Source organism: Pseudorca crassidens, chromosome 1, assembly GCF_039906515.1.
Source record: "Pseudorca crassidens isolate mPseCra1 chromosome 1, mPseCra1.hap1, whole genome shotgun sequence".
NCBI lineage: Eukaryota > Metazoa > Chordata > Mammalia > Artiodactyla > Delphinidae > Pseudorca > Pseudorca crassidens.
The window spans coordinates 181,935,508-181,962,667 of record NC_090296.1 but is presented as its reverse complement, the minus strand read 5'-3'; the positions used below and the strand labels follow the sequence as shown (position 1 = coordinate 181,962,667).

General features: G+C 43.0%; 1 protein-coding gene and 1 long non-coding RNA gene across 9 annotated transcripts in view; both read right to left on the bottom strand.

Annotated features, from left to right (window-relative positions):
• Positions 1–93: 93 nt before the first annotated feature.
• Positions 94–7,581, bottom strand: LOC137204700 (uncharacterized). The gene is made up of 2 exons (XR_010933795.1): positions 4,778–7,581; positions 94–4,054 (listed from the first exon to the last, which is right to left on the bottom strand). It is a non-coding gene; the product is annotated as an uncharacterized lncRNA (long non-coding RNA).
• Positions 7,582–11,587: 4,006 nt separating this feature from the next.
• The window catches only part of NRP1 (neuropilin 1), a 142,071-nt gene continuing 126,498 nt past the window's right edge, over positions 11,588–27,160 (bottom strand). For 3 of the 8 annotated variants that reach the window (XM_067702423.1, XM_067702413.1, XM_067702457.1), the window contains 5 exons: positions 26,503–26,640; positions 22,470–22,744; positions 21,884–21,980; positions 19,708–19,758; positions 14,750–17,583 (listed from right to left, as the gene is read on the bottom strand). In XM_067702423.1, coding sequence (XP_067558524.1) covers positions 17,294–17,583; positions 19,708–19,758; positions 21,884–21,980; positions 22,470–22,744; positions 26,503–26,640 — 851 coding nt within the window. In that variant the 3' untranslated portion in view covers positions 14,750–17,293. Of the gene's footprint in view, positions 13,937–14,749; positions 17,584–17,630; positions 19,034–19,707; positions 19,759–21,883; positions 21,981–22,469; positions 22,745–26,502; positions 26,641–27,160 lie in introns of those variants that run through there. The other 5 variants (XM_067702447.1, XM_067702466.1, XM_067702439.1 and 2 more) reach the window with 4 other exon arrangements.

The window sequence follows — 27,160 nt, the reverse complement described above, 5'->3', positions numbered from 1 at the left end:
TCTGTTATACCAGCATCTGTAAAAACTATTTTTAAGTAAACATCCCTGAAACATAATTAGTCTGAAAGTGTTTATCCAAAAGCTTTTATCCAATTTATCTCTATTTTATTATTTATGGCAATATCACACATAGACATATGTGCCTCCAGACAGAGACCCCATAGCTTTATCTTAAAACTTATTCATGAATCAAATATTTTAATACAGAGCTCATTAGTCTATTAATAACAGTTGGAGTAAGTTAAGTTTACAAACTTCAGTTTAAAATATCTTTCCTCCTTTTTTTTTTCCTGGCTTGAAGTTCTACTAATTAACCCAAGGCTGAAGTCTCAGGCAAAGTGGGCTGTTTTTGTATTTCAAGGACATGATATGAGTTAACTTCAAGTTTTTTACTAGGAACTTTTGTTCTCATGGATTCAGAATTCTGAAATTTTTTTTTTTTTAATCAAGCCAGCTTTCTCTAACTGCATACGTGAAAAGAACCAGTTTTGGAATTTCAAAAGAGTTTCATCTTAACCAATTTTCTTCAGAGTCTAAAGAATACTGTTACCATACATTGTTAAAAAATTTATCTTTCTTTTTCTTTAGTCATAATCTCATAGCTAAAATTTTTCTAATAAATTGAACCTGAATTTCTCATTTTACAAAAGACAACAAAGATACCAATCACACAAATGGAACATACATTCACACACCACAAGACAGAACTGTCACAATCCTCCAAGACGACCGATACGGTGTCCCAAACAAACACGTCCCCAACATAAATGGTCCTCGACGTCACACACACCTCAGAACCAATTGGCAAAATGCCCAACAGCGCTTCGTGCTCACAAATGGTCCTCGACGTCAGACACACGTCAGAACCAACTGGCAAAATGCCCAACAGCGCTTCGTGCTCACAAATGGTCCTCGACGTCAGACACATGTCAGAACCAACTGGCAAAATGCCCAACAGCGCTTCATGTTCACAAATGGTCCTCGACGTCAGAACCAACTGGCAAAATGCCCAACAGTGCTTCATGCTCACAAATGGTCCTCGACGTCAGACACACATCAGAACCAACTGGCAAAATGGCCAAGAGCGCTTCGTGCTCACAAATGGTCCTCGACGTCAGACACATGTCAGAACCAACTGGCAAAATGCCCAACAGCGCTTCATGTTCACAAATGGTCCTCGACGTCAGAACCAACTGGCAAAATGCCCAACAGCGCTTCATGTTCACAAATGGTCCTCGACATCAGAACCAACTGGCAAAATGCCCAACAGTGCTTCATGCTCACAAATGGTCCTCGACGTCAGACACACATCAGAACCAACTGGCAAAATGCCCAACAGCGCTTCGTGCTCACAAATGGTCCTCGACGTCAGACACACGTCAGACCAACTGGCAAAATGCCCAACAGCGCTTCATGTTCACAAATGGTCCTCAACGTCAGACACACGTCAGAACCAACTGGCAAAATGGCCAAGAGCGCTTCGTGCTCAAAAGACAAGTTTGCCCGGGAAACACCAGTGGACTTACTTGGTCTTGGAGCTCGTCAGCAAGTCCAGATGCATGTTTCCGTTCCACCAAGGAAAAGCGTACGTTGACAGCCAGTGCCGAGCAGGGGAGAAACAGGGAGGATCCCCCAAACACATGGTTTCGGCAGCTGCTAGGAGCGTCCCCCCAAACCCCACTGCCGGGGCCAGCGAGCCTCGAGCGGCGGCTCCTCACAGCCATCCCGGCGCGTCATCATGGCGGCTCAGCTCGGGAAAACCCCGGGAGCAGATGTCGCGAGAGTGCAGCAGCCCCAGGTTCGGAGCCAGAGACTGTAACCGGAAGTGGGGTAGGGCTGCTCGCCGCTCTAAAGCCAATAAAGAGGCCAGGTTGGTGGGAAGGAAAGTTTGCTTTATTTCAGAGGCCGGCAGCCTGGCAGGGGAGGGGGCAGAGGCCTGTCCAAAGGCCGACTCCCCGCGCTGACAATCAGTGGGCAAGAGCTTTTATAGATGTGGGGAGGGGGCTACACGCAGAAACAGCACAGTCAGCTCTGACAGTCATCTTGACGTTGGTCATCGGAGGTCTGATCGGCATCATCTTGATTGTTTTAAGTACAGTTAATCTTCAGTTCCAGGGTTACTTTTTTCCCATTTCTTTGAGTCCAGTTCTCAGAACTGTGGAAGCTATGTCATGGCTACAGTCTGGACATCACGCAGTTAACTTCACCCACCTGGTGGGGCTTTCAACATCTATAAGACAACTCACGGGAGCTGTTTTCCCTTGTTTCTGTAATTTCTCACTTCTCTGATTAAACTTATTGTTTGGCTAAAATTTTTCCACAGACATAAGGCAGTCTGAGGACATGGTGGGCAAGGACCATAGGGTCCTGGTCCGTTTCAGTAGGGTGTGAAAGAAATGTCTTTTAAGAAAAAAATCTTGATATGTGAACCCTCCAAGTTCTTGCTCCATAACGAACTCCTGGTAGGTTAAACCTGCCCCTAAATTTTCCCCTCATTTCCCATTTCCATGAAAGTTCTCTTATTCCAACCAATCACCATGGCTCCTTTATTCAGCAAATATTTATTTAGCACTTACCGTGTGCCAGACACTATTCTGTATGCTGTGGAAACTGCAGTGAACTAAACAGATGAAAGTCACTGCCCTCGTGGAATTTGCATTCTATTAGTGTAGATGGATAATAAAATAAATGAGTAAAGTATACAGTAAACAAAAAGGTGATAATTTCTATGGAAAGAAAGAAAATAGGGAACGGAGATGGGATAGGACTCTGGATATAATTTGACATCCTTTCTTATGTTTTGGACACAAACTTTTCCCAGTCTCCCATCTGGACAGCTGAGATGCACGAGGACTTTACAAATGACTAAATAGTACTAAAATGAATTAATACTAAGTGGCTAGTTGTTAAGGGAGATTCAAGTAGAAATACACAGAACATACTTGAAGTATAAAAAAGTGTGCTCCCAGGACTCACGGAGCCTGTCTCCTTTTACACACTGCTTCCTGACCTCCCTAGTCTCTGGACAGAAGGGCTGCAATAATTCCACAGGCCCGTAGCCCAGGTGCTGCACATCTTCTCTGCTGACCTGTCCCCACATGCAGGAGGCCCCTCGCAAGCCAACATTCAGGAGTCTCATCTTTGACACGAGATGTCTCATTTTATTTGCCCGCTCCCCCTAAGTTACTCCTCTCCCTGAGCTGTGATTGGTTTCCAGCCCAAGAGGCACCTCACTGCCCCAGGTGGTGGGGGTCATGGATGATCTCATCCGCCTTCTCCAGCAGGACTGCCCTTGTGGGTTGTGGCAGCGACACCCACTCCTTATGGGATATACATGCGCTCCCCACTTTGCTCAGAGCCTTCACAGTTTGGTGGGGCCATAGGTCGGTCTCAGGCAGCATTGAAGAAACAGTGAACAAACTTTCTCGTCTTCTCTGGCACAAAGGCTAGAAGCCCATGCTCTGACTGGCATTACAGCAAGAGGTGGAAACAGCCCAGATCCTTGAACAGAGCTGACATGCAGAGCTACCAAACCCATAGTAGACTCCGTGTGGGTAAAACATACACCTTTATGTGTTGAGCCACTACAACTGGAAGTTTCTTTCCTACCACAGCTTAGTTAAACTAATACCCAGCCTATAACAGTCAAGTGAGATCACAGCACTGAGCATTCCAAAGCATTCCGATAACACTTGACATTTGGCAACAAGGAGACCATTCCTTCACACGGAGGAGGCCGTGTGGGGCAGCATCTCAGATTACAAACTTTGGGTTAGACAGAACTGGGTTTGAATCTTGCAGATGCTACATACTAACTGGTTGTGAGACATGAGTCATATTGCTCAGCCTTTCTGAACCTCAGTTTTTGTAACCTCAATTCATCAGGTTGTTTTAAGGTTGATGGAAACATCTAGTAAGGTTTGGTACACAGTAAGCACACAGAAAATCGTAGCAGTCATGATGATAAGGAGTTCAGAAGTTTACGTAGAGTAGATTCAATAATGTGCTCGCCGATTAGCCGAACCACACACATCTGATGTCCGAGCTCTGGGTGCTAAGGGAACAGAGAACAAAACCAAACTGGTGTCACTGCCTGGACCTCTCCAACCACCCAAACTTTCTAATAAATACATGAAAATAAATCAAAGGGATGATTTGTTATTTGGATGACCGAATAACATTATTTGGTATTTCTTCTTACAACTCATAGGAACTTAGGTAACTTAAATATATATAAAATTAAAAGTTGACCCAAGAAAAATTATGTTTAAGACTCCAGATATAAGGTCTTTTTAGATATAGGACATGAATCACAGCAGAAATTTTGAAAATGATCTGAGGGTAATGATTGAATCTGCTTTAAATACATCGCGAGGAGTAGCTTCAAGATGGCAGCGGAGTAAGATGTGGAGATCACCTTCCTCCCCACAGATACACCAGAAATACATCTACACGTGGAACAACTCCTACAGAACACCTACTGAACGCTGGCAGAAGACCTCAGACCTCCCAAAGGGCAAGAAACTCCCCACGTACCTGGGTAGGGAAAAGAAAAAAGAAAAAACAGAGACAAAAGAATAGGGACGGGACCTGCACCAGTGGGAGGGAGCTGTGAAGGAGGAAATGTTTCCACACACTAGGAGCCCCTTCGCGGGCGGAGACTGCGGGTGGCGGAGGGGAGAAGCTTCGGAGCCGCGGAGGAGAGCGCAGCAACAGGGGTGCGGAGGGAAAAGCGGAGAGATTCCCTCACAGAGGATCAGGGCCGACCGGCACTCACCAGTCCGAGAGGCTTGTCTGCTCCCCCGCCGGCGCGGGCGGGGCTGCGAGCTGAGGCTCGGGGTTCAGTCGGAGCGCAGGGAGAGGACTGGGGTTGGCGGCGTGAACACAGCCTGCAGGGGGTTAGTGCACCACGGCTAGCCGGGAGGGATTCCGGGTAAAAGTCTGGAGCTGCCGAGGAGGCAAGAGACATTTTCTTGCTTCTTTGTTTTCTGGTGCGCGAGGAGAGGGGATTAAGAGCGCTGCTTAAAGGAGCTCCAGAGAGGGGCGCGAGCGACGGCTAACAGCGCGGACCCCAAAGACGGGCAGGAGACGCTAAGGCTGCTGCTGCCGCCACCAAGAAGCCTGTGTGCGAGCACAGGTCACTGTCCACACCCCACTTCCGGGGAGCCTGTGCAGCCCGCCACTGCCAGGGTCCCGGGATCCAGGGACAACTTTCCCGGGAGAACGCACGGCGCGCCAACGTCACGCCGGCCTCTGCCGCCGCAGGCCCGCCCCGCGCTCCGTGCCCCTCCCTCCCCCTGGCCTGAGTGAGCCACAGACCCTGAATCAGCGGCTCCTTTAACCCCGTCCTGTCTGAGCGAAGAACAGACGCCCTCCGGCAACCTACACGCAGAGGCGGGGCCAAATCCAAAGCTGAGCCCCAGGAGCTGTGCGAACAAAGAAGAGAAAGGGAAATCTCTCCCAGCAGCCTCAGGAGCAGCGGATTAAATCTCCACAGTCAACTTGATGCACCCTGCATCTGTCGAATACCTGAATAGACAACGAATCATTCCAAATTGAGGAGGGGGACTTTGGGAGCAAAGATATATATATATTTTTCCCTTTTCCTCTTTTTGTGAGTGTGTACTTGTATGCTTCTGTGTGTGATTTTGTCTGTATAGCTTTACGTTTACCATTTGTCCTAGGGTTCTGTCTGTCCGTTTTGGAGGGTTTTTTTACTATTTAAAAATTTTTCTTAATAATTATTTTTTATTTTAGTAACTTTATTTCATTTTACTTTATTTTATTTTATTTTATCTTCTTTCTTTCTTTCTTTCTAATTTTTCTCCCTTTTATTCTGTGCCATGTGGAGGATAGGCTCTTGGTGCTCCAGCCAGGCATCAGGGCTGTGCCTCTGAGGTGGGAGAGCCAAGTTCTGGACACTAGTCCACAAAGACCTCCCAGCTCCATGTAATATCAAACGGTGAAAATCTCTCAGAGATCTCCATCTAAACGCCAAGACCCAGCTCCACTCAACGACCAGCAAGCTACGGTGCTGGACACTCTATGCGAAACAACTACCAAAACAGGAACACAAACCCATCCATTAGCAGAGAGGCTGCCTAAAATCATAATAAGGCCACAAACACCCCAAAACACACCACCAGACGTGGACCTGCCCACCAGAAAGACAAGATCCAGCCTCATCCACCAGAACACAGGCACTACTCCCCTCTACCAGGAAGCCTACACAACCCACTGAACCAATCTTAGCCACTGTGGACAGACACCAAAAACAATGGGAACTACGAACCTGCAGCCTGCAAAAAGGAGACCCCAAACACAGTAAGTTAAGCAAAATGCAAAGACAGAGAAACACACAGGAGATGAAGGAGCAAGGCAAAAACCCACCAGACCTAACAAATGAAGAGGAAATAGGCAGTCTACCTGAAAAAGAATTCAGAATAATGATAGTAAAGATGATCCAAAATCTTGTAAATAGAATAGAGAAAATACAAGAAACGTTTAACAAGGACCTAGAAGAACTAAAGAGCAAACAAACAGTGATGAACAACACAATAAATGAAATTAAAAATTCTCTAGAAGGGATCAATAGCAGAATAACTGAGGCAGAAGAACGGATAAGTGACCTGGAAGATAAAATAGTGGAAATAACTACTGCAGAGCAGAATAAAGAAAAAAGAATGAAAAGAATTGAGGACAGTCTCAGAGACCTCTGGGACAACACTAAACGCACCAACATTCAAATTTTAGGGGTCCCAGAAGAAGAAGAGAAAAAGAAAGGGACTGAGAAAATATTTGAAGAGATTATAGTTGAAAACTTCCCTAATATGGGCAAGGAAATAGTTAATCAAGTCCAGGAAGCACAGAGTCCCATACAGGATAAATCCAAGGAGAAACATGCCAAGACACATATTAATCAAACTATCAAAAATTAAATACAAACAGAATATATTAAAAGCAGCAAGGGAAAAACAACAAATAACATACAAGGGAATCCCCATAAGGTTAACAGCTGATCCTTCAGCAGAAACTCTGCAAGCCAGAAGGGAGAGGCAGGACATATTTAAAGTGATGAAGGAGAAAAACCTACAACCAAGATTACTCTACCCAGCAAGGATCTCATTCAGATTTGATGGAGAAATTAAAACCTTTACAGACAAGCAAAAGCTAAAAGAATTCAGCACCACCAAACCAGCTTTACAATAAATGTTAAAGGAACTTCTCTAGGCAGGAAACACAAGAGAAGGAAAACACCTACAATAACAAACCCAAAACAATTAAGAAAATGGTAATAGGAGCATACATATCGATAATTACCTTAAATGTAAATGGATTAAATGCTCCAACCAAAAGACATAGACTGGCTGAATGGATACAAAAACAAGACCCATATATATGCTGTCTACAAGAGATCCACTTCAGACCTAGGGACACAAACAGACTGAAAGTGAGGGGATGGAAAAAGATATTCCATGCAAATGGAAATCAAAAGAAAGCTGGAGTAGCAATTCTCATATCAGAAAAAATAGACTTTAAAATAAAGACTATTACAAGAGACAAAGAAGGACACTAAATAATGATCAAGGGATTGATTCAAGAAGAAGATATAACAATTGTAAATATTGTAAAAACAATTGTTGCTCCCCAACATCGGAGCAACTCAATACATAAGGCAAATAGTAACAGCCATAAAAGGGGAAATTGACAGTAACACAATCATAGTAGGGGACTCTAACACCCCACTTTCACCAATGGACAGATCATCCAAAATGAAAATAAATAAGGAAACACAAGCTTTAAATGATACATTAAACAAGGTGGACTTAACTGATATTTATAGGACGTTCCATCCAAAAACAACAGAATACATATTCTTCTCAAGTGCTCATGGAACATTCTCCAGGATAGATCATATCCTGGGTCACAAATCAAGCCTTGGTAAATTTAAGAAAATTGAAATCGTATGAAGTATCTTTTCCGACCACAACACTATGAGACTAGATATCAATTACAGGAAAAAATCTGTAAAAAATACAAACACAAAGAGGCTAAACAATACACTACTTAATAACCAAGAGATCACTGAAGAAATCAAAGAGGAAATCAAAAAATACCTAGAAACAAATGACAATGAAAACACGACCACCCAAAACCTATGAGATGTAGCAAAAGCAGTTCTAAGAGGGAAGTTTATAGCAATAAATTCGTACCTTTAGAAACAAGAAACATCTCAAATAAACAACCTAAACTTACACCTAAAGCAATTAGAGAAACAAATTAGAAGAACAAAAAAACCCCAAAGTTAGCAGAAGGAATAAAATCATGAAGATCAGATCAGAAATAAATGAAAAGGAAGTTAAGGAAATGGTAGCAAAGATCAGTAAAACTAAAAGCTGGTTCTTTGAGAAGATAAACAAAATTGATAAACCATTAGCCAGACTCATCAAGAAAAAAATGGAGAAGACTCAAATCAATAGATGTAGAAATGAAAAAGGAGAAGTAACAACTGACACTGCAGAAATACAAAGGATCATGACAGATTACTACAAAAGCTCTATGCCAATAAAATGGACAACCTGGAAGTAATGGAAAAATTCTTAGACATGCACAACCTTCCAAGACTGAACCAGGAAGAAATAGAAAATATAAACAGACCAGTCACAAGCATTGAAATTGAAACTGTGATTAAAAATCTTCCAACAAACAATAGCCCAGGACCAGATGACTTCACAGGAGAATTCTATCAAACATTTAGAGAAGAGCTAACACCTATCCTTCTCAAACTCTTCCAAAATATAGCAGAGGGAGAAACACTCCCAAACTCATTCTATGAGGCCACCATCACCTTGATACCAAAACCAGACAAAGATGTCACAAAGAAAGAAAACTACAGGCCAATATCACTGATGAACATAGATGCAAAAATCCTCAACAAAATACTAGCAAACAGAATCCAATAGCACATTAAAAGGATCATACACCATGACCAAGTGGGGTTTATCCCAGGAATGCAAAGATTCTTCAATATATGCAAATCAATCAATGTGATACACCATATTAACAGATTGAAGGAGAAAAATCATGATCTCATTAGATGCAGAGAAAGCTTTTGACAAAATTCAACACACATTTATGATTAAAACCCTCTAGAAAATAGGCATAGAGGGAACTTTCCTCAACATAATAAAGGCCATATATGAAAAACCCACAGCCAACATCGTCCTCAATGGTGAAAAACTGAAAGCATTTCCACTAAGATGAGGAACAGGACAAGGTTGTCCACTCTCACCACTATTATTCAACATAGTTTTGGTAGTTTTAGCCAAAGCAATCAGAGAAGAAAAAGAAATAAAAGGAATCCAAATCGGAAAAGAAGAAGTAAAGCTGTCACTGTTTGCAGATGACATGATACTATACATAGAGGATCCTAAAGATGCTACCAGAAAACTACTAGAGCTAATCAATGAATCTGGTAAAGTAGCAGGATACAAAATTAATGCACAGAAATCTCTGGCATTCCTATACACTAATGATGAAAAATCTGAAAGTGAAATTAAGAAAACACTCGCATCTACCATTGCAACAGAAAGAATAAAATACCTAGGAATAAACCTATCTAAGGAGACAAAAGACCTGTATGCAGAAAATTATAAGACACTGATAAAAGAAATTAAAGATGATACAAATGGATGGAACGATATACCATGTTCTTGGATTGGAAGAATCAACATTGTGAAAATGACTATACTACCCAAAACAATCTACAGATTCAATGCAATCCCTGTTAAATGACCAATGGCACTTTTCACAGAACTAGAACAAAAAATTTCACAATTTGTATGGAAACACAAAAGATCCCGAATAGCCAAAGCAATCTTGAGAAAGAAAAACAGAGCTGGAGGAATCAGGCTCCCTGTCTTCAGACTATACTACAAAGTTACACTAATCAAGACAGTGTGGTACTGGCACAAAAACAGAAATATAGATCAATGGAACAGGATAGAAAGCTCAGAAATAAACCCACACACATATGGTTACCTTATCTTTGATAAAGGAGGCAAGAATATACAATGGAGAAAAGACAGCCTCTTCAATAAGTGGTGCTGGGAAATTGGACAGGTACATGTAAAAGTATGAAATTAGAACATTCCCTAACACCATACACAAAAATAAACTGAAAATGGATTAAAGACCTAAATGTAAGGTCAGACACTATAAAACTCTTCGAGGAAAATATAGGCAGAACACTCTATGACATACATCACAGCAAGATCCTTTTTGACCCACCTCCTAGAGAAATGGAAATAAAAACAAAAATAAACAAATGGGACCTAATGAAACTTAAAAGCTTTGGACAGCAAAGGAAACCATAAACAAGACGAAAAGACAACCCTCAGAATGGGAGAAAATATTTGCAAATGAAGCAACTGACAAAGGATTAATCTCCAAAATTTACAAGCAGCTCGTGCAGCTCAATATCAAAAAAACAAACAAGCCAATCCAAAAATGGGCAGAAGACCTAAATCGACATTTCTCCAAAGAAGATATACAGATTGCCAATAAACACATGAAAGAATGCTCAACATCATTAATCATTAGCGAAATGCAAATCGAAACTACAATGAGATATCATCCCACACCGGTCAGAATGGCCATCATCAAAAAATCTAGAAACAATAAATGCTGGAGAGGGTGTGGAGAAAAGGGAACCAACCCTCTTGCACTGTTGGTGGGAATGTAAATTGATACAGCCTCTATGGAGAACAGTATGGAGGTTCCTTAAAAAGCTAAAAATAGAACTACCATACGACCCAGCAATCCCACTACTGGGCATATACCCTGAGAAAACCATAATTCAAAAAGAGTCATGTACCAAAATGTTCACTGCAGCTCTATTACAATAGCCAGGACATGGAAGCAACCTAAGTGTCCATCAACAGATGAATGGATAAAGATGTGGCTCATATGTACAATGGAATATTACTCAGCCATAAAAAGAAACAAAATTGAGTTATTTGTAGCAAGGTGGATGGACCTAGAGTCTGTCATACAGAGTGAAGTAAGTCAGAAAGAGAAAAACAAATACCGTATGCTAACACATATACATGGAATCTAAAAAAACTAACAAAAAAAAAGGTCATGAAGAATCTAGGGGCAAGACGGGAATAAAGACACAGACCTACTAGAGAATGGAGTTGAGGATATGGGGAGGGGGAAGGGTAAGCTGGGACAAAGTGAGAGAGTGGCATGGACATATATACACTACCAAACGTAAAATAGATAGCTAGTGGGAAGCAGCTGCATAGCACAGGGAGATCAACTCAGTGCTTTGTGACCACCTAGAGGGGTGGGATTGGGAGAGTGGGAGGGAGGGAGATGCAAGAAGGAAGAGATATGGGAACATATGTATATGTATAACTGATTCACTTTGTTATAAATCAGAAACTAACACACCATTGTAAAGCAATTATACTCCAATAAAGATGTTAAAAAATATATATCGCATATTCAAAGTCAAGAAGCATTTTAATCAACATTGAAAATCTTCAGAAATTGGATAAAAGTAGAGCAGTGACAGCCTAAGAAACCATGGAATGGTTTCCAGACAGGATTACATCAAGATCGTTAGTTTTGCCAGCATCACGTCTCTGCAAGATGATGATGGGGCCGTGAAGAAGGGTGCTAAGTTAACTCATGTCAAAAGTGATGGTCGGGGGAGATGCCCAAATCACTGAAAGGAGCATTACAAAGACTAGAACCTGCTCTCCATCCCGAGAAGTCATCTCAATCAAGCTGCCGAAGGGTGAGACTCAATTGTACCATCCCCAGACAGCAGGTCCATTTCAATCCAACATTCTGCCAGAACAAGTGACTTTCCAACTCTATTAATAGGGCAGTGATAAAATTTGGTATTGGCTATGAATGTTTCACGTTTATGGAACTCCTACATCATAATAGGTATCATTCTAGTTAGACGCGGAGATGAGAGACAATCTTTCTATAAAGAAAAGCCTTCTCTTGGGAGTCACCGTTGGACAACGAAACTCTACTGTCTGATAGTTTCTCACTTATTTGTAATAAGGACCCTAAGGAACAAGAGTAGAAGTTACTGAAGAAAGATTAAATTGGGTTCACCCTACTTTTACCATTCAGGATTTTAAAGCCATTGGAAAGTAGTAAACTGTGTGAGATGAATGAGGCAACTTCTTTTGAACAGGAAGATTTGGCTTTTCACAAATTGGTCCTCCCCCTTGACTCCTGACCACACCGTGATGAGTAACAGAGTATTCGCTTTGGTCTATAGAACTTTAAGTTTTCCACCAAGCAACATACTTTGTGAGCACTCTCTTCCTCTCAGAAAAGTCCACATGTAGGGCTCTCACCATCAATGAGGCAGGATGGCTGCAACGTGCTTCTGGGCTAAGTGAGTGGGATTTCCAATTTCCTAATTTTACTTTGTTTTCCAGGCTGCATTGTGCTCAGGCTCTTCTGTATTGTGCTCTGAGAAACCTGCAGTGATGTGTTCTCTGTCTTGGAGTGTCTCAAAACCACCAGGCAAATTCTGGAACCACTAGCTTAGTGTACCTGCAGGCGGGGTCGCTGCTTCTCAGACCTGAATGGATGGGCGTATGGGTCATCTGGGGAATCTTGTTAAAATGACTCAGCAGGTCTGGGGTGTGGCCTGATACTCTGCATTTCTAACAGGCCTCCAGGTGGTGCTGTTGCTCCTGGTTCTTGAGTAGCCAGTCCCTCTGTGGGCACCTGTCGAGATCATGCAGTACTATGGCATGGTAGGAGGAATGGAGGGGGAGATGAGTCCAGATACGTGCTGGACTCATTCCTCAACCTGCCTAAACTTTGGAGTCCTCATTTATAAAGTAGAATAATGAGAAAGCTTAGCTCCCAGAGCTGCTGTGAAAATAGAATGCTCTCAGTATTAAGAAGTATAGTGTTATCACCATACAAGATTCCCATAGAGTTTACTCCTTCTCTCCTAAAATGATAGAATTGGTTAATGGGAACTTTACTGCTACTAAGAAGTGGCATACGTGTGATAACGTGATGCTCTTATCTGTATCATCTTGCAATGTTTCTTTGGAATATTAAAAAAAGAAATGCCAGAGATCATCCTGGTCTCACTTGCTTCTTGGTGCTAAGTTGTACTCAGTTTGAAGCTCCCTTCCCTCTGGCTTCTCAACCCCTGAGCTGAAAAGCTGCTTAAGACGCCTTCGTGGATAGAGTTTAGGGAAATAGAGCTAATTCTTGGCAGAACTGCTTTTCAATGCAACACAACAGCTCTATCACTGGGAAGCAGAAACATTACAGAAGGCTACAAAATCCATCTGATTTGCAAAAAGATAAAGTGCAATCCAGCCCAAGTGGTGATTAATATGTTAGGAGGGAAGACAGGAGATGGAACAATAAATGATTTTCATGTTTGAAGTTAAATGTTTCAATCCTCGTGACCTATTTAATTCTTGACTTTGGGAAGAATTCTACAGTGATTTAGCTCATTAAACCCAGGAAGAAAAGCCTAGCTTAGCAGCTAACTAGGGATAAGAAATGCGTGAAAAGCATGTATGTTTAAGGTTTCTCAAACAATGAAATAGAAAACATTAATCTATATGGCCCTTAGCGTTCTTCAGAAAGTATCTCCGGATTAATTCTGATAGACTCCTTGTAAGTCATCATGTTTTCTGGAAACACCCATGAGCATAAATAGAACTTAAGTTCAGTAAAGTGATTACCCAACTCTGGATCTTTTCTCTAAGCAGAGAGACCTAAAACTCCACTGAATAGGGAAAATGTCCTCTTCTTAGTTAAATCTTGGAAGATGCCAAAGGTGTCAGTGTCCAGAGAGAAGTAGGAATATTGATTCACTGGGAAGAGCTGTGTAGAGCAGTCCACCCCTGTGCTTCAGAATTTAGTTTTCCTATAATCAGAGAAAGGTGAAGAAAGAACCGTTAGCACATGGTGGGGATAAGGGGAGGCCAGTTGTGTTGCAACAAGCTTTTTTGTTTGTTTGTTTGTTTGCGGTACGCGGGCCTCTCACTATCGTGGCCTCTCCCGTTGCGGAGCACAGGCTCCGGACGCGCAGGCTCAGCGGCCATGGCTCACGGGCCCAGCTGCTCCGCGGCATGTGGGATCTTCCCGGACCGGGGCACGAACCCGTGTTCCCTGCATCGGCAGGTGGACTCTCAACCACTGCGCCACCAGGGAAGCCCACAACAAGCTTTCTTAAGGGTTTACTCTACTCTACCCTACCCTCTTGTCTTTGTTTATTATTATTACCACTACTATTATTTTAGTCCCAGATGGAAAAGAAATTTTCCTAAGAATTACCAAGTAGCTCAACTTTGCCCTTTCTCAAAATTTAGCATAGCTGCATGCCTAAACACTGTCAGATTTATTATCTATTTACTACAAGAACAAAACTTACCAACAGATATTTGGGAATTTCATTTAAAAAAAAAACTTTACTAAATGGAATATAGAAACATTTGACACAAGATTTGGAGTTGAAAATTTTCCATTTATAATGCCAAATTCTTTATGCCTTATCTTGACAAGTATCCAGTTTAGGTTGATATTCTTTCAGGAAATGTCTTCTTAATCTTCTCTCCTTATTAGGATATTATTTTTAAAAGAGAACTTTAAAAAATCTTGAAAGTTATTTGATGCTGGAATAATACCAATTTCTTTAACAATAACAAAGCTAATATAATAAAAGCCATCAGGTTTGGGATACTTTAGGAAAATGTTTAATTCAACTGTTTCTTTGGAATGTAGTAGTCATAGTTTGGAATTTAAGTTACAGTTCAGTTCTGTGTGGTTTTTTATGCAACTCAGTGTCTGAGAATACAAATGTCATTTAAAGTTAAGGCTTCGCTGTTCATTTTGAATCAACAATTTACAAGTGTCATATTGTCATAGAAAATAAAAATTTCTGTAAAAAAAATTTGCACAAAATTTTATGATGGTACAAAACATGAAGCAATAATATACCAGTAAAATGAAAACATTTTACTACAGAAAGTTTTATAGATCTCAATAAAGAAAAAAATATGTTATTTTACACCTTTTAAAATTACGAAACAATCTAAAACAATATAAACTGAACATTTTGTAACACTGCCTTTACAAATTAATAACTTTATAAACATATAATTTTTAAATATATTTATCAGTGCAAGATACTTTCAAATTTAAAGTTGCAGTATCATTTTTCCTTGGCTGAAGACAACTGTAAGTCTGTTGCCTTAAAGGTAAATCAAGTCTTAGTGCTTTCATCCTGGTACGATTATAACGGCTGAATGGATGCCTCTGGGGATAAGAATCTATTCTTCTTTCATAGTGATCAATACTTTCCTGGAAACGAAAGGCATTCTCAATTCAATTAGACCAGGATGAATGGACTTTCCCCTCCACGATGCAATGTGACTCCCACAAATATATTCGAGTGAGACCTACAGCAGTGCCGGAAGGGAGGAAGTTCTTACCTACAACACGGCATGGCACAAATACACGGAAAACAACCAAAGCTTCTTTGGGTTAATTCAATGCTGCCTGATAGGATATTTACTTCTCTGTGCCATTGGAGGCTTAGGTCTTAACAGCCCCAAGGCAGGCTTTTTGTTTGTGAGGCACTGGAAGTTTCTAGAAGCATTCATTCAAGTCTCTGTTATTTCAGGGTTGCTGCAGACTGAATTTTTAAAAACATTTGTTTTGACTTTACTCATTTTCTTCCCCTGTGTCATCTTAAAATACTTCATCCCCAGGCACCATGATTTATTGTCGCTTTCTTAAATTAACTGTTCTTTCTTCCACTTCCCTTATCTGACTCAATACCAAAACAAGAAGGCTCTCACGGGTCATTTTTGTGTATTCGGATGTAAAAATCTCCTGTTTTTGGATATGGGGAGAACTCTATTCCTTTGGGTCTCACTTGAAAGCCAATTAGTATTATTTCTTCTCTCAACTTATCGCTATTTTTATTAAATGCAAACATTTCTATTGAAGATCATTTCGATTGGAATAGACAGACAAATGGCTTAGGAAAAGAGATACTGTCACTTTAACCAGTTAACAAGGAAACCAAAGTTAGACTTTGGAGGGCAAAGTTAGGAATTTCCCTTATTTATTTACTTTCCAACATAAAGTCTAGTAAAAGTGTTCGCCATTACCAGCAGGTTAAAGCTGCAAGTTTCTTTTCTGGATAATGGCAAATGCTTAAATCCTAAGAGAGGAAAAAGACAGAGAGATAGGAGAGAAAGAGTTTACATTTGAAAATACATTCCATATGAAAGAACAGTAAGAGAGAATATTGCAGCTTTATACAAAAGGGTCAAGAGACATGAAATTGAACTACGGAAAAAGCAGAACAATTAAGCCACGTTGCCAAATCTTCAGAGCCCTTGCCTACCCGGAGGCTGACATCTCACACTAAAATATACTTTCTTCTTAGTCAGTGGGCCACCAGGGTTTGATTCAAGAGGAGGGCTTTCACCAGCGAGAAACAGGGCGGGTTAATGTAACACAATGAGAACCAGTACAAACAAAAAGGCACTTGAGAGGACGTAGACCAGCCAGTGCCAAGGATTCTTCGTTGTGGTTGTCGGCATCACACCCAGTTGCCAGCAGTGTCTGGTGATCGCACAGTTTTCTGTATGGAGTTCACAGCACAAGGTTGAGTACAACACTGGAAAACATCGAGGAAATCTGACGGTATTGCTTCGTAAACAGAGTTGACACGCTAGACTGGTACTGAGGCTACGGTACTTTAACAGAAAGCATCCTACTCCTTCTTTGCCTATGCACAACGCGGGCGATGATACACAAGGCCAGCTTCAGGAGTCCACTGAAATGTGGTTACGCGAATATATTCTGGGCACTGGGCTGCAGGTAGCATGTCCGTCGAAAGGGCCCCACTGAATACACCTGGTACCAGCATCTTGGATTTTGCAGTTTCCGAAGAGGATCCAGAAGAGGGAGAGAGAGAAGGGAAAGGGGAGTCCAAATGAATTATTAAGTCAATCATACTTGGTCTCAACACCAGCATTTGATTATTCAAAAGAAACCAACAGAAGGAAGCTGACTGTACAGCATTTCGATTGTTAACACAGCTAAGTCGTTCATGTCTGTCGGCCGAACTCATCGAAGCTCCTGAGAAAACCTGGCTTGGCATCATTAACGCACTTCCCAGCCTGAACAGTGAAAGATCAGCCGGTCCCCAGCTCAAGCTCTGTCCTCCGCTCCACTCTCCTGCTCACCTGGTCACCTCTGTCTGCCTTCATGCCTCCGAGTAAGTACTCTGTGGATTCAGTTTGTCTTTTTTCAACTTCACGCCATCCACAAGTTCGAAGTTATAGTTCTCCAGGGCAGATAAGTTTCTTTCCGACATCCCGTTGTGCCAGCAGGCACAGTACAGCACGACCCCACAGACGGCGCCCAGGAGGACGCCCAGGGCGCTCATGGCGATGATGGTGATGAGGATAGGGTCCAGGGTCTTCAACACGTTGCCCGGCTTCCTGGAGATGTTCTCATCGCCGTCTCCCGTGCCTTGGTATCCTGGGGTGCTCCCTGGGGAGAAAAACGAAATTGGCTCCATGAGCCGTCAACGTACCAGATGACAGCAGACAGAGAAATGGAGAAGAAGGAAAGAGAAAGGAGTGAAGCAGACATCCGGACTAGGCTGTCCTCCCCGAGAGCCTGTGGGGGATTTCTGCAGCGGGGGTTTGGCTCCCCCATCGCCAAGAAACACCAACGTTTAGGTTTGACTCATCGCTGGGAATTGAAGGTGGGAGGGAAGGGTATTGGGTGTTGGTGCTGTGATTCTGACAGGAAGCTTAGCGCATGGAAACCACTGACTCTGGGTAAACGATGAGGGTTCGGTTCTAATCTAATTCCGATTTCATGCAGCCCGCCATCTGTGAGATTGTAATCTGTATTTATCGTCCTTGGCCAGATAAGAGGTCTGTAAACTTTGCAAAATGCTTCGTCACACATTTGTCTAGAGGGGGATTTAACCATTCCTGGCACCTTTGCCTGATCCCAAAACCCGGCACGAGGAACCCGTCCAAGCTGTCCTTCTGTGTGGTAGTGCTACCACATATCAAATCTTCAAGTTTCCTCCTTGAGTCAATGGTGGTTTCACTCAGGAAGGAGAGGGCTTTCAGAAAGAAGGGGGGCATGCCTGCTGCTGACATTTCAAGTGGCTTATGGCTCCAGTCTAGAAGCTGGGTCAGTGCTGTGCTGAACAGAACACATTTAATAATCAGCATCTTTGCTGCCCTGGTGGTTTCGCTGCAGATGGTCACACAGCTCTGCGCTCAGGCACTGGGGAAATGTTTTCTTTAGAGTGGAACATGAGAAATTACTAACATGGGAGCTTTGAGTCTCATTACCTGGGACTAGAAATGAGACCAAAATGTCCATGTGCAACAGGCCTGGTGTTTACTTAATGGTGTTCTGATCAACAAGGATTCCAATCAAAGAAAACTAAAAATATGAGACGCAAGTCCCTAAATAGGGGGAAACAAGCCATGGGGACACATTAATGTTCTCTCCCTTGATGCAACATTGTTTTGAAACAACCTCTAATAAAGTTTACAACCCAGCGTGGACTACATAACTAAGCTAAACGAGTCACGTGTTAATATGACCAACCGCAGACATGGGGCCATCTTTATTTGTCTCCATCAAGTCCAAGGCTGGCTATAGTAGGTCCACATTTCTAATGGCAACAGGTGCTGCTGTTGATGGGTAGGGCACAGAACTGCCGGCAGCAGCTGTGAGTGACGCTGGGGCAAGTGTCCAACACCACCACTGCTGGCAGGAGGCGCAGAGACTTCTGGGAATAAAATAATATCAGGCAAGGCCTAACTCCGACCACATGTCTTGCGTTGGATCACAAAGCAGTGTGCAACGAAAACACGCATTTTTGAGTTAATCAGTCTGAAGTCCGAGGCTACCATGTAATTTGCTGTGTTACTTAAGGCCAAGCCACTGCTCTGAGCTTCAATCTCCTCATCTGTAAAATGGGGATAAATACACTCAGAGAGCGGCTGTGAGGATTAAATAAGATAACTTATGTAAAGCGATTGGAACATACTAGCTACTCAATAAACCCCCATCAGCATCGTCAGCATCATTGTCATCAATACTGTGATCATTATCGCAAAACGAGGGTTTCAGGAGAGGAGGCTGGGAACAGATGGCCCAAACAAAACAGATTATCACAGAAATTGGGCTCCCGGTCTCTAAAGATTATAGCTGGATATAAACCAGGAACAAGAATTTGGGCTGGTTTCAAATTATTATATGAAAATTATTGCAGGTCTTTGGGTAAGAAACAATCTTCACTAGTTTCCTGTGCCCATGGTTACAAAATGAGAGTGTTTCACATCATTGCCCTCTGGGTCCCCTCTTGCAGCTCAGGCAGGGAATGGCCAGGGTGGCACACGTCCCCAGGGCTCGCCCCCCTACACAGTCTGCGCCTCTTACGGCGTGAGGCTCCCAAGTCTGCAGAGCAGGTAGGAGAGGGCACTCTGACGACAGCCCAGGCACAGCACCACGGATGCGGGTGTTTATTTCATGTGAGCTGCTTTGACACACCAGTGCACCAAAGTTCCAGAAAGCTTCTTCATAAATATACTGAAAGCCACAGTAAAATATTTTAGAAATCGGTCAGCAAGACAAATTTACCTGTTTCGTCGATTTTACTTTCTGGGTTCTTTTTATCCAGGTCTGCTGGTTCTGACGAGTCAAACAAAATTGAAAGAGATATTTGAACTGCCAACCAAATACAGTACACATAAACCTTTACACACACACACACACGCACGCACGCGCGCACACACACACACACACACACACACACACACACACCCCACTAATGGCTCTGCTGGGTTTCCTTTGGAGTTTTTAGTACAATCTGACCCCACCAAGTAACTGGAGAGCTATAGAGAGGCAGTGTTAAATGACTAGGGAATTGGTGTCAGATCTAAATCCAGGAAGCACTGCTGGAGCAGAGTATGTTGTCTTAGGAGAAGAGCAGGGAGGAGGGAAATGGTTTTGGCATTTGGAGTGTGGGGAAATCTGGTGAAAATAGAAAACAGAAGTGGAGTTGCACATATGGCTACCATCCTGTGCTTTTGTAGATAACTGCTTCGTAAGTGTTAGTCAGTTTCTCATATGGTATGTCAGCTCATTAAGGCCAGAGATTGTGTCCTGTGTCTTACCAAAAAAAAGAAAGCATCTGGAGGGAGTGGAGTTCTGGTATCCCTTATGGTTCTGAGTAGAACACAGGGACCTGGTTCACTTCTATGTCCCCAGCATTTAGAACAGTGTTCAGAACATACGCGGTGACTCAATAAATATTTATTAATGCATGAATAATTAACAAAGAGCTGATAATCTCCCAGCACCCATGGCTAAATATTCAAGGAAATATATTTGTCGAATAATTGTAGAATTATCTTAGACGCCTTTTCATTGTTACAGCAACACCAAGTTTTAATGGTGCTGTAGCTGTGACTTTAGCTGTGAGTATAATGCCCAGCGGTGAGCACAGCTAAGCAGATGAGTCACATGAAAAGAGAAAGGCTCACGGACTCGTCTTAGCTTCTATACATTCACTGTAGCCCTGGATGCTGCTTTGCACATAGAAGGTGGTCAGTGAAAACCTGTTGAACCAGATTGAATGTATTTCTTGGTTTCAGCTGGTAGAGCTTGCTCTCCCATTCCAAAAACATCACCATCAACCTTCTCATCTTGGAACAGGAAAGCAAGCAGTACGTGCCCTGCGTAACTGCATGAAACATACATTTTAACAACTGTGTAGATCTGGATGTGGGGAATTTGTGAAGTAGCTGCAACTTAAATATTAAGCCTTATTTTCTGTGAAGATCTGCAAAGTACTGTGGCAGGAAGCAGTCTTTGGGTAAGACTGTCCTCTTTTTCCCCCAATTTCTTCAATCAACCCTATCAAATTATTGCCACTTTAGGGATTACGTATATCCAATACATTGTATAATAAAAGCTTTGTAAATTGCCGAAATGACCAAAAACCCATTATAGCCAACAGGCCTCCTTTGTCTTAAATTTGCCCAATAGGATTATTCCATTTTGTTATAATTAACATCCTATTATATAATGATATATAACAAAAGTTTAAGTGTAGCAAATGGAGCTTAAGACTAATTACTGTGCTATTACATTGCCATTAGTGGTGCTATTTATAATTATATATCAATAACTGGGAGAATGAATTGGTTTCCTACGTCAGACTCTTACCCATATACACCAGACCGATGAAATCCATAAACTCTGAAATACTAGGCAAAGTCTCTAAATTTCCTTTATTCTTTTGAGTCAACTCAACTGTTTTTAGAGTCAGAAACATCTACTTATTTGTAATAAAGCGAAGAATGATGGTGTCTATGATTCATTCACATTGTAATCTTCATTTAATCCACTGTGCTAAAAAATTTCAAAGGCCTGCTGCTTGTGGACACACTCAGATATTTGGAATTATCCAGCTGTCTGAGTTTTCCGCTTCTCATCACAATGTTTAGGCATGGCGTACACAGCCTGGAAACCGTGAGTTTCTTCTTTGCTATGATCTTTGGATTGCATATTATTTGTGTAGTTTTGTGGGTACCAACCAGACATTCTAAGGGAACCAGGTTAGATAATGGGGCAGCTAAAGGTAGACTGACCTGGCCTTATGCCCTGTTGCACCAGACCATGCGTTCTATAGGATGTGCTTATAGCCCACATTAAAATTCGAGGTCCAAATGAACACGACAAAGACCATTCAGTGGAAAGACACGTGCCCTGAGCAAGCACTGCTTTGGTTTCTACAGCAACCCATACTTACTTGTGCAGTCCTCTTGAGGGATGTGGTTATTGATACTAATGTCATCCACTGCAATCCCGCCAAGGTTGCCTTTTCCGATTTCACCCTCAAAAATCACCTAAGAAAATGAGATCGTTTTCACAGTATTTAAATGTTGGGTCCCAGATAACAGTGCTTACAAACGCTTGTTCAGCTCAAGTCACAGAACGCAAATGAAATTCGTGAGGTTTCGAATGATCACACGATTTGCTCTTCAATCCATATTAACTGCTTGGGGATGGCATGAAACTTCTCCTCACTGTATCTTTGTATGATACAGAATTTAAAACTGGAAAAAAGCAGCAAATTAAAGGAATGTTCATTGTGACAGCCCCAAATAATTATTGAGTAGCATTTTCCCTTCTTTCTCAGCAGTCGGTCCTACGTCTGTAATCTAGGAGACTGTGAAATATGCTACTGAGATTATCATCATTGCAGCAGTATCTCAGGTTCACGAAACACCTGAAATAAAATTTGGAATTTTTTCTGCATCTCATTTGCATAACTTTCAAATATTACCCCAGAGACCCCAAAACAGCTATCCGCCCCATCCTAGAGAAGGGCCCACCTGGTAAAGTTTCAGAGATTTGTGCAGCAGGACACGCCCCTCTTTCCAGTGGTCCCCTTGGTGTCCGATGGCCATCCAGACCAACTGGTCATATTCCTCTGGCTTCTGGTAGTGCAGTTTGACCCTCAGCGTGCCCACATGTGAACCAGACATGTGATACCAGAAGGTCATGCAGTGGGCAGAGTTCTGGGAATAAACCACAGGGCTCACCAGGCGAGCCACTTTGCCTTTCTGGTTTTCATCAGCTTGGGAGTAGATGAAGTTGCCATCTCCTGCTGTGACAAAAAGCTGTGTTAAAGAGAGTGGCCAATGGATGAACCTTTGTCTCTTTTCTGTCAAGTTCTGCTACTCAAACCTTCTCTCCTGGGCTGAGCACCAGAACCCAATTGTGCAGGAGAAGGGAAAGTGGGCAATAGATGGAAACCTCATTGACACTGGAGGCTCTGCTCTCAGCTTCTGTGAAAGCACGTTTGTGACAGAGGCTGTAAACAGCGCTCGTCTGATACCACGTATCTGGAACGCACTGTCACACGGACACGGGCTATGACTTGTGTTGGTCTCTGCACCATTGCAAGCAGATCGGATGTACAGGAAGACCTATTTTCATGCAACTTTAAGATTGCTTCAGCAGCACACACGTGAACACAGACACTAAATGGAAACATTTAGATGTGTTCTTATCTATTTACCATTGGAACAGGTAGACTTCTGGTTGATTATGCTTTGGTCACTGTAACTGCTTGATAATAAAGCTGCAGTTTGTCCAAATAATCTGGCAATCTTTTTTTTTTCCGCCAAACTTCGATGCTTTTCCCCTAGTTCGTTTTAATGGCTTATAAATTCCTTAAATACACCTGAGAGCCTGAAACTCAGCTGTGAGCCCTGCTTCTGTTTGATGTGGGCTTCTGGTTCCAGGAGAGGTGAGGCTGCATTTCTGAGGCTTATTAGAACCTGCCATTTTGGCAACCGAGATGCTTGCCGAGCTTGGAGGACTAACTCCTGGCTCTACAGTTAATGACCCCCTGTGGGAGCACTGCCTTCTGCCACCACCTGGTCTGAACACACAACTCGCGTTTCACTGTTTGCTCTGCAAATAGCAATGCTACTATAACGCCACACCTGCTGAAAATATGCATCTGATGCTGAGCCTCAGCGGGCAGCGGGATGTTCGGTGTGCTGCCCCAGAGGCTGGCGTGCTTGGGAGATACTCTTTCCCTGCGTGTACGTGGGCGCATCCTGAGTCAGCAGCGTCCAGGTGAAGTGGATGTGTCCTCAGGCGCTTTCCTCCCTCACCTGGCTGCTTGTCTGAGATGGCTCTCAAGCACGCTTAATACAACCGGTGGGCGGGGAAAATGAAAGGAGGGTGGAAATAAAAACCATGGCCCTGGGCTTCCCTGGTGGCGCAGTGGTTGAGAGTCCGCCTGCCGATGCAGGGGACACGGGTTCATACCCCGGTCCGGGAAGATCCCACATGCCGCGGAGCGGCTGGGCCCGTGAGCCATGGCCGCTGAGCCTGCGCGTCCGGAGCCTGTGCTCCGCAACGGGAGAGGCCACAACAGTGAGAGGCCCGCGTACCGCAAAACAAAAAACAAAAAAAACCACGGCCCCGGCAGTCACGTGTGATGCTCTGGACCACGCAGACTCAAGTCACCCCTGGGGTCTGTTTCCTCCCGCTGATTTACCAAATGATGCTCGCCTGTCTGTGAGCTCACCTGTCTATGGTGCCCCTTCACTCAGCCCACCAAGACGGGCTGGTAAGACACGCCCCCATCTTGCTGCTGCCCACCCCCCCCCCCGCCCCCGCCCCCGTCCCCGATCTTATGGAGAAGAATGACGTTGAGGATGCTTAGCTTAGATGGTCCCCGAGTCAGGCCGCTTCTCTGCCCCCTCCTGTGCTGTCTTCTGCCACTGTTGCTCCCCCGGCCATTGGACACCCTCATCCCACTGCGCTGGAGCCGTTTCCCACCCAGAACCAGACTGTGAGCACCTCCAGGGTTGGGTTCCCTCCCTTACACCTGAATCTCCAGCGCCCCTCACTGCATCTGCCATGTATGTGGGCGGCTCGATAGCATATGTGCAATGAAGCAGAGGAAGATGCGGGTTTCGGAAATCCTCTGAAAGGAGGAACGTAGCTTCATTGTTAGAGGTCAAATGCAGAAAAGCATGTGGGATTCCTTTGGTAAATCCAAAATTGGGCCGCAGGCTATTGTACCTAGATAGTGTTCATTTTCCGAAATCTCCACGTTAGATTTGCAAAGTGCCGCACGTGATCTGTGGCAGGCTGTGTGCGTGTGTCCTGTGGGGGGGGGCTCTTTTCATTCAGACTTTTTCATGTTAACAAGTTCCTGCCTTTCAGATGTCAGGCTCACCCATCTCTCTTGCCAAATGATTGTGTGTCTAGGGCTGCGGGGGTTCCTCCTGGTTTGGGCAGACCTGGCACCACTGCCAAGTAAATTGGGGCGTCTGGGAGGACAAAAGAGACCAATCCTTCTGAAGGAATCGCACTTCTCAGCCGCTAATCTAAGACAAGCCCGCCTTTTCTGACACTCCAACACATAAAGTGCTGATGTTTCTCCTTTCAGGGATTTTATCACAGCTCTGGGTCGGGAACTCTCTCTCCGTTTTCTCAATTAGCACTGTACTTCTGCAAGCCTTTTAGCTTTTCTCTCTGGCTAACATAGCTTTTAACCTCCTTTGAATGTCAGATCCTACTGAGCCATTTTGCTTCACTTTGCATCAATTTTTCCACCATTACTGCCTTCATTTCAGCTAATTGCATTTGGTTAATTTGATGCCATTTCTATGTACAGTGCCATTTACAGTCAAAGTATTTTAAGTTTTCTAAAACTGCTTGTCTTAAGATTCAATTGAAAGTGTCTCAGAATTGAAGGAGTCCAATTTTATCCAATTTCCTTGTCATTCTTATTAGGAAAGGAAGTAGCTGTGATGGAAGGAGGCCTATTCAACCTACTTAATGGTTGTATTCACAGGGGAAAAAGTGAACAACAAAGTGGGAAAGGCATGAAGTACCCTGTGCCTGTCCATCGGCCCACTGGCCCACTCACCCCAAGCACAGGCATGGGGAGACTCGGCTTAATGAGATTTCTCAGCATCAGCAAATGCCCCTCTGGGGTCTCTTTTGGGAAACATGACTTGAGGAAGCAGTCCTGTCGGTATCACTGATTAGGGCAGAAGTTCGTGGGTTGGGTGTTTGTGTGTGTGTGTGTGTGTGTGTGTGTGCGTGCGTGTGTGCATGTGCATTTTTCTGCAGGACACTGATGGTTCTTTATTCCATATTTCAAGTTGGGTGATAAAATGACTAGGAGGAAAGTGGCTGACGGCTCCCTATGTACCCCAACCCTAATTAATCTTAGAAGGAAAGTAAGACAGGAGGTGAGGTGGGTTGAGGTGTGGCGAGGTTTCTATCTGCTCGGAGGGAATGGGCTACATTTACAATCTTCCTCAAAAGAACAAGGTTTCTACCCTTACCCCAATCCATTTCCACTTCATGGGTCAAGAGAGTAAGCGTTAAGCTCACTTATGGTTTCTGCAGCTGCAAAATAACTGAGATGACACCATCTATGGTGGTGTTTGGACTTGCTTCCAACCAATCCAGAGTCAGGATGCTAGAGATAAAATAAGACTCGTAGGATTTGATGGTGGTTGAAGTTGGGTTATGTACAGAGAGGGTTCATTTTGCTATTTCTTTTCTACTTTTGAATACATTTGAAATTTCCCATGAAAAATGTTCAGAAAAAGTAGAAAACAGGTATTAATTCACACACACTGGTTTGCCAAGTTTGCTATTTTTTCAGAGGGGTCAATGAGTTGCCACATTTAATCAGTATTCTCTACAAAGTGGCCTAAGGGACTCTCTACTAGGGAAGGACATGATGTTAATTCCAGAAAAGAAAAGCAAAAGTGAATGCTCTGTAGTATTTTCTAAACTCCCTAAACTCAGAGACCCATCAACCCTCCGCAGTAACACTTCCTCTAATTCAAAGAAATGAGGCCACAGTGAACCCTCCATTACCTGTGTGATCCTGAATCGGTCCCGTCTTGCTGGTCAGCACACTCCATCTGAGCTGCACGTGATTGTCATGCTCCCAGTGACAGAACGTCTTATGAGAACCCCAGCCAAACTCACAGTTAAAACCATATGTTGGAAACTCTTCAGTGGGTGGAAAGGAAAAAAACAGAGACAAGCAGAGAAAGACACATTTAATCATTTAGGTCAGAGAGGTCCTTAATTCGTTCATGGAAAGCATGATTTACATAACTTCATGTCTGTTTGAAAATTCCAGGAAAGCCACAAAATCCAGGATTACCACGAAACTCAAAAGATGCATGGAGAAGTCCAAATGCTTACAACATCATATTTAGTAACATTTAAAAATAATTTTTTTTTAAATCCAGCTCAAAAAGATTATGGACTGCCTGTCAAATTGCTACATAAAATTTCCAGGAAGGTTACTTTCCAAAGCATGTATATTACATGTATATTATGTTAGCGTTCTCCCTATTTCCGCAACACTTAATATGAAAGATACTCTGCTCTTGAGGATGAGTCATATAAATTGATATCCACCAATGAAAAGAATCTTCATTAGAGATTGACCCATGAACCTCAAAAGTCTAGCAACGTGACTTGGCTGAATATCTCACCCTGGAGGTTATTTGTATTCTCACCA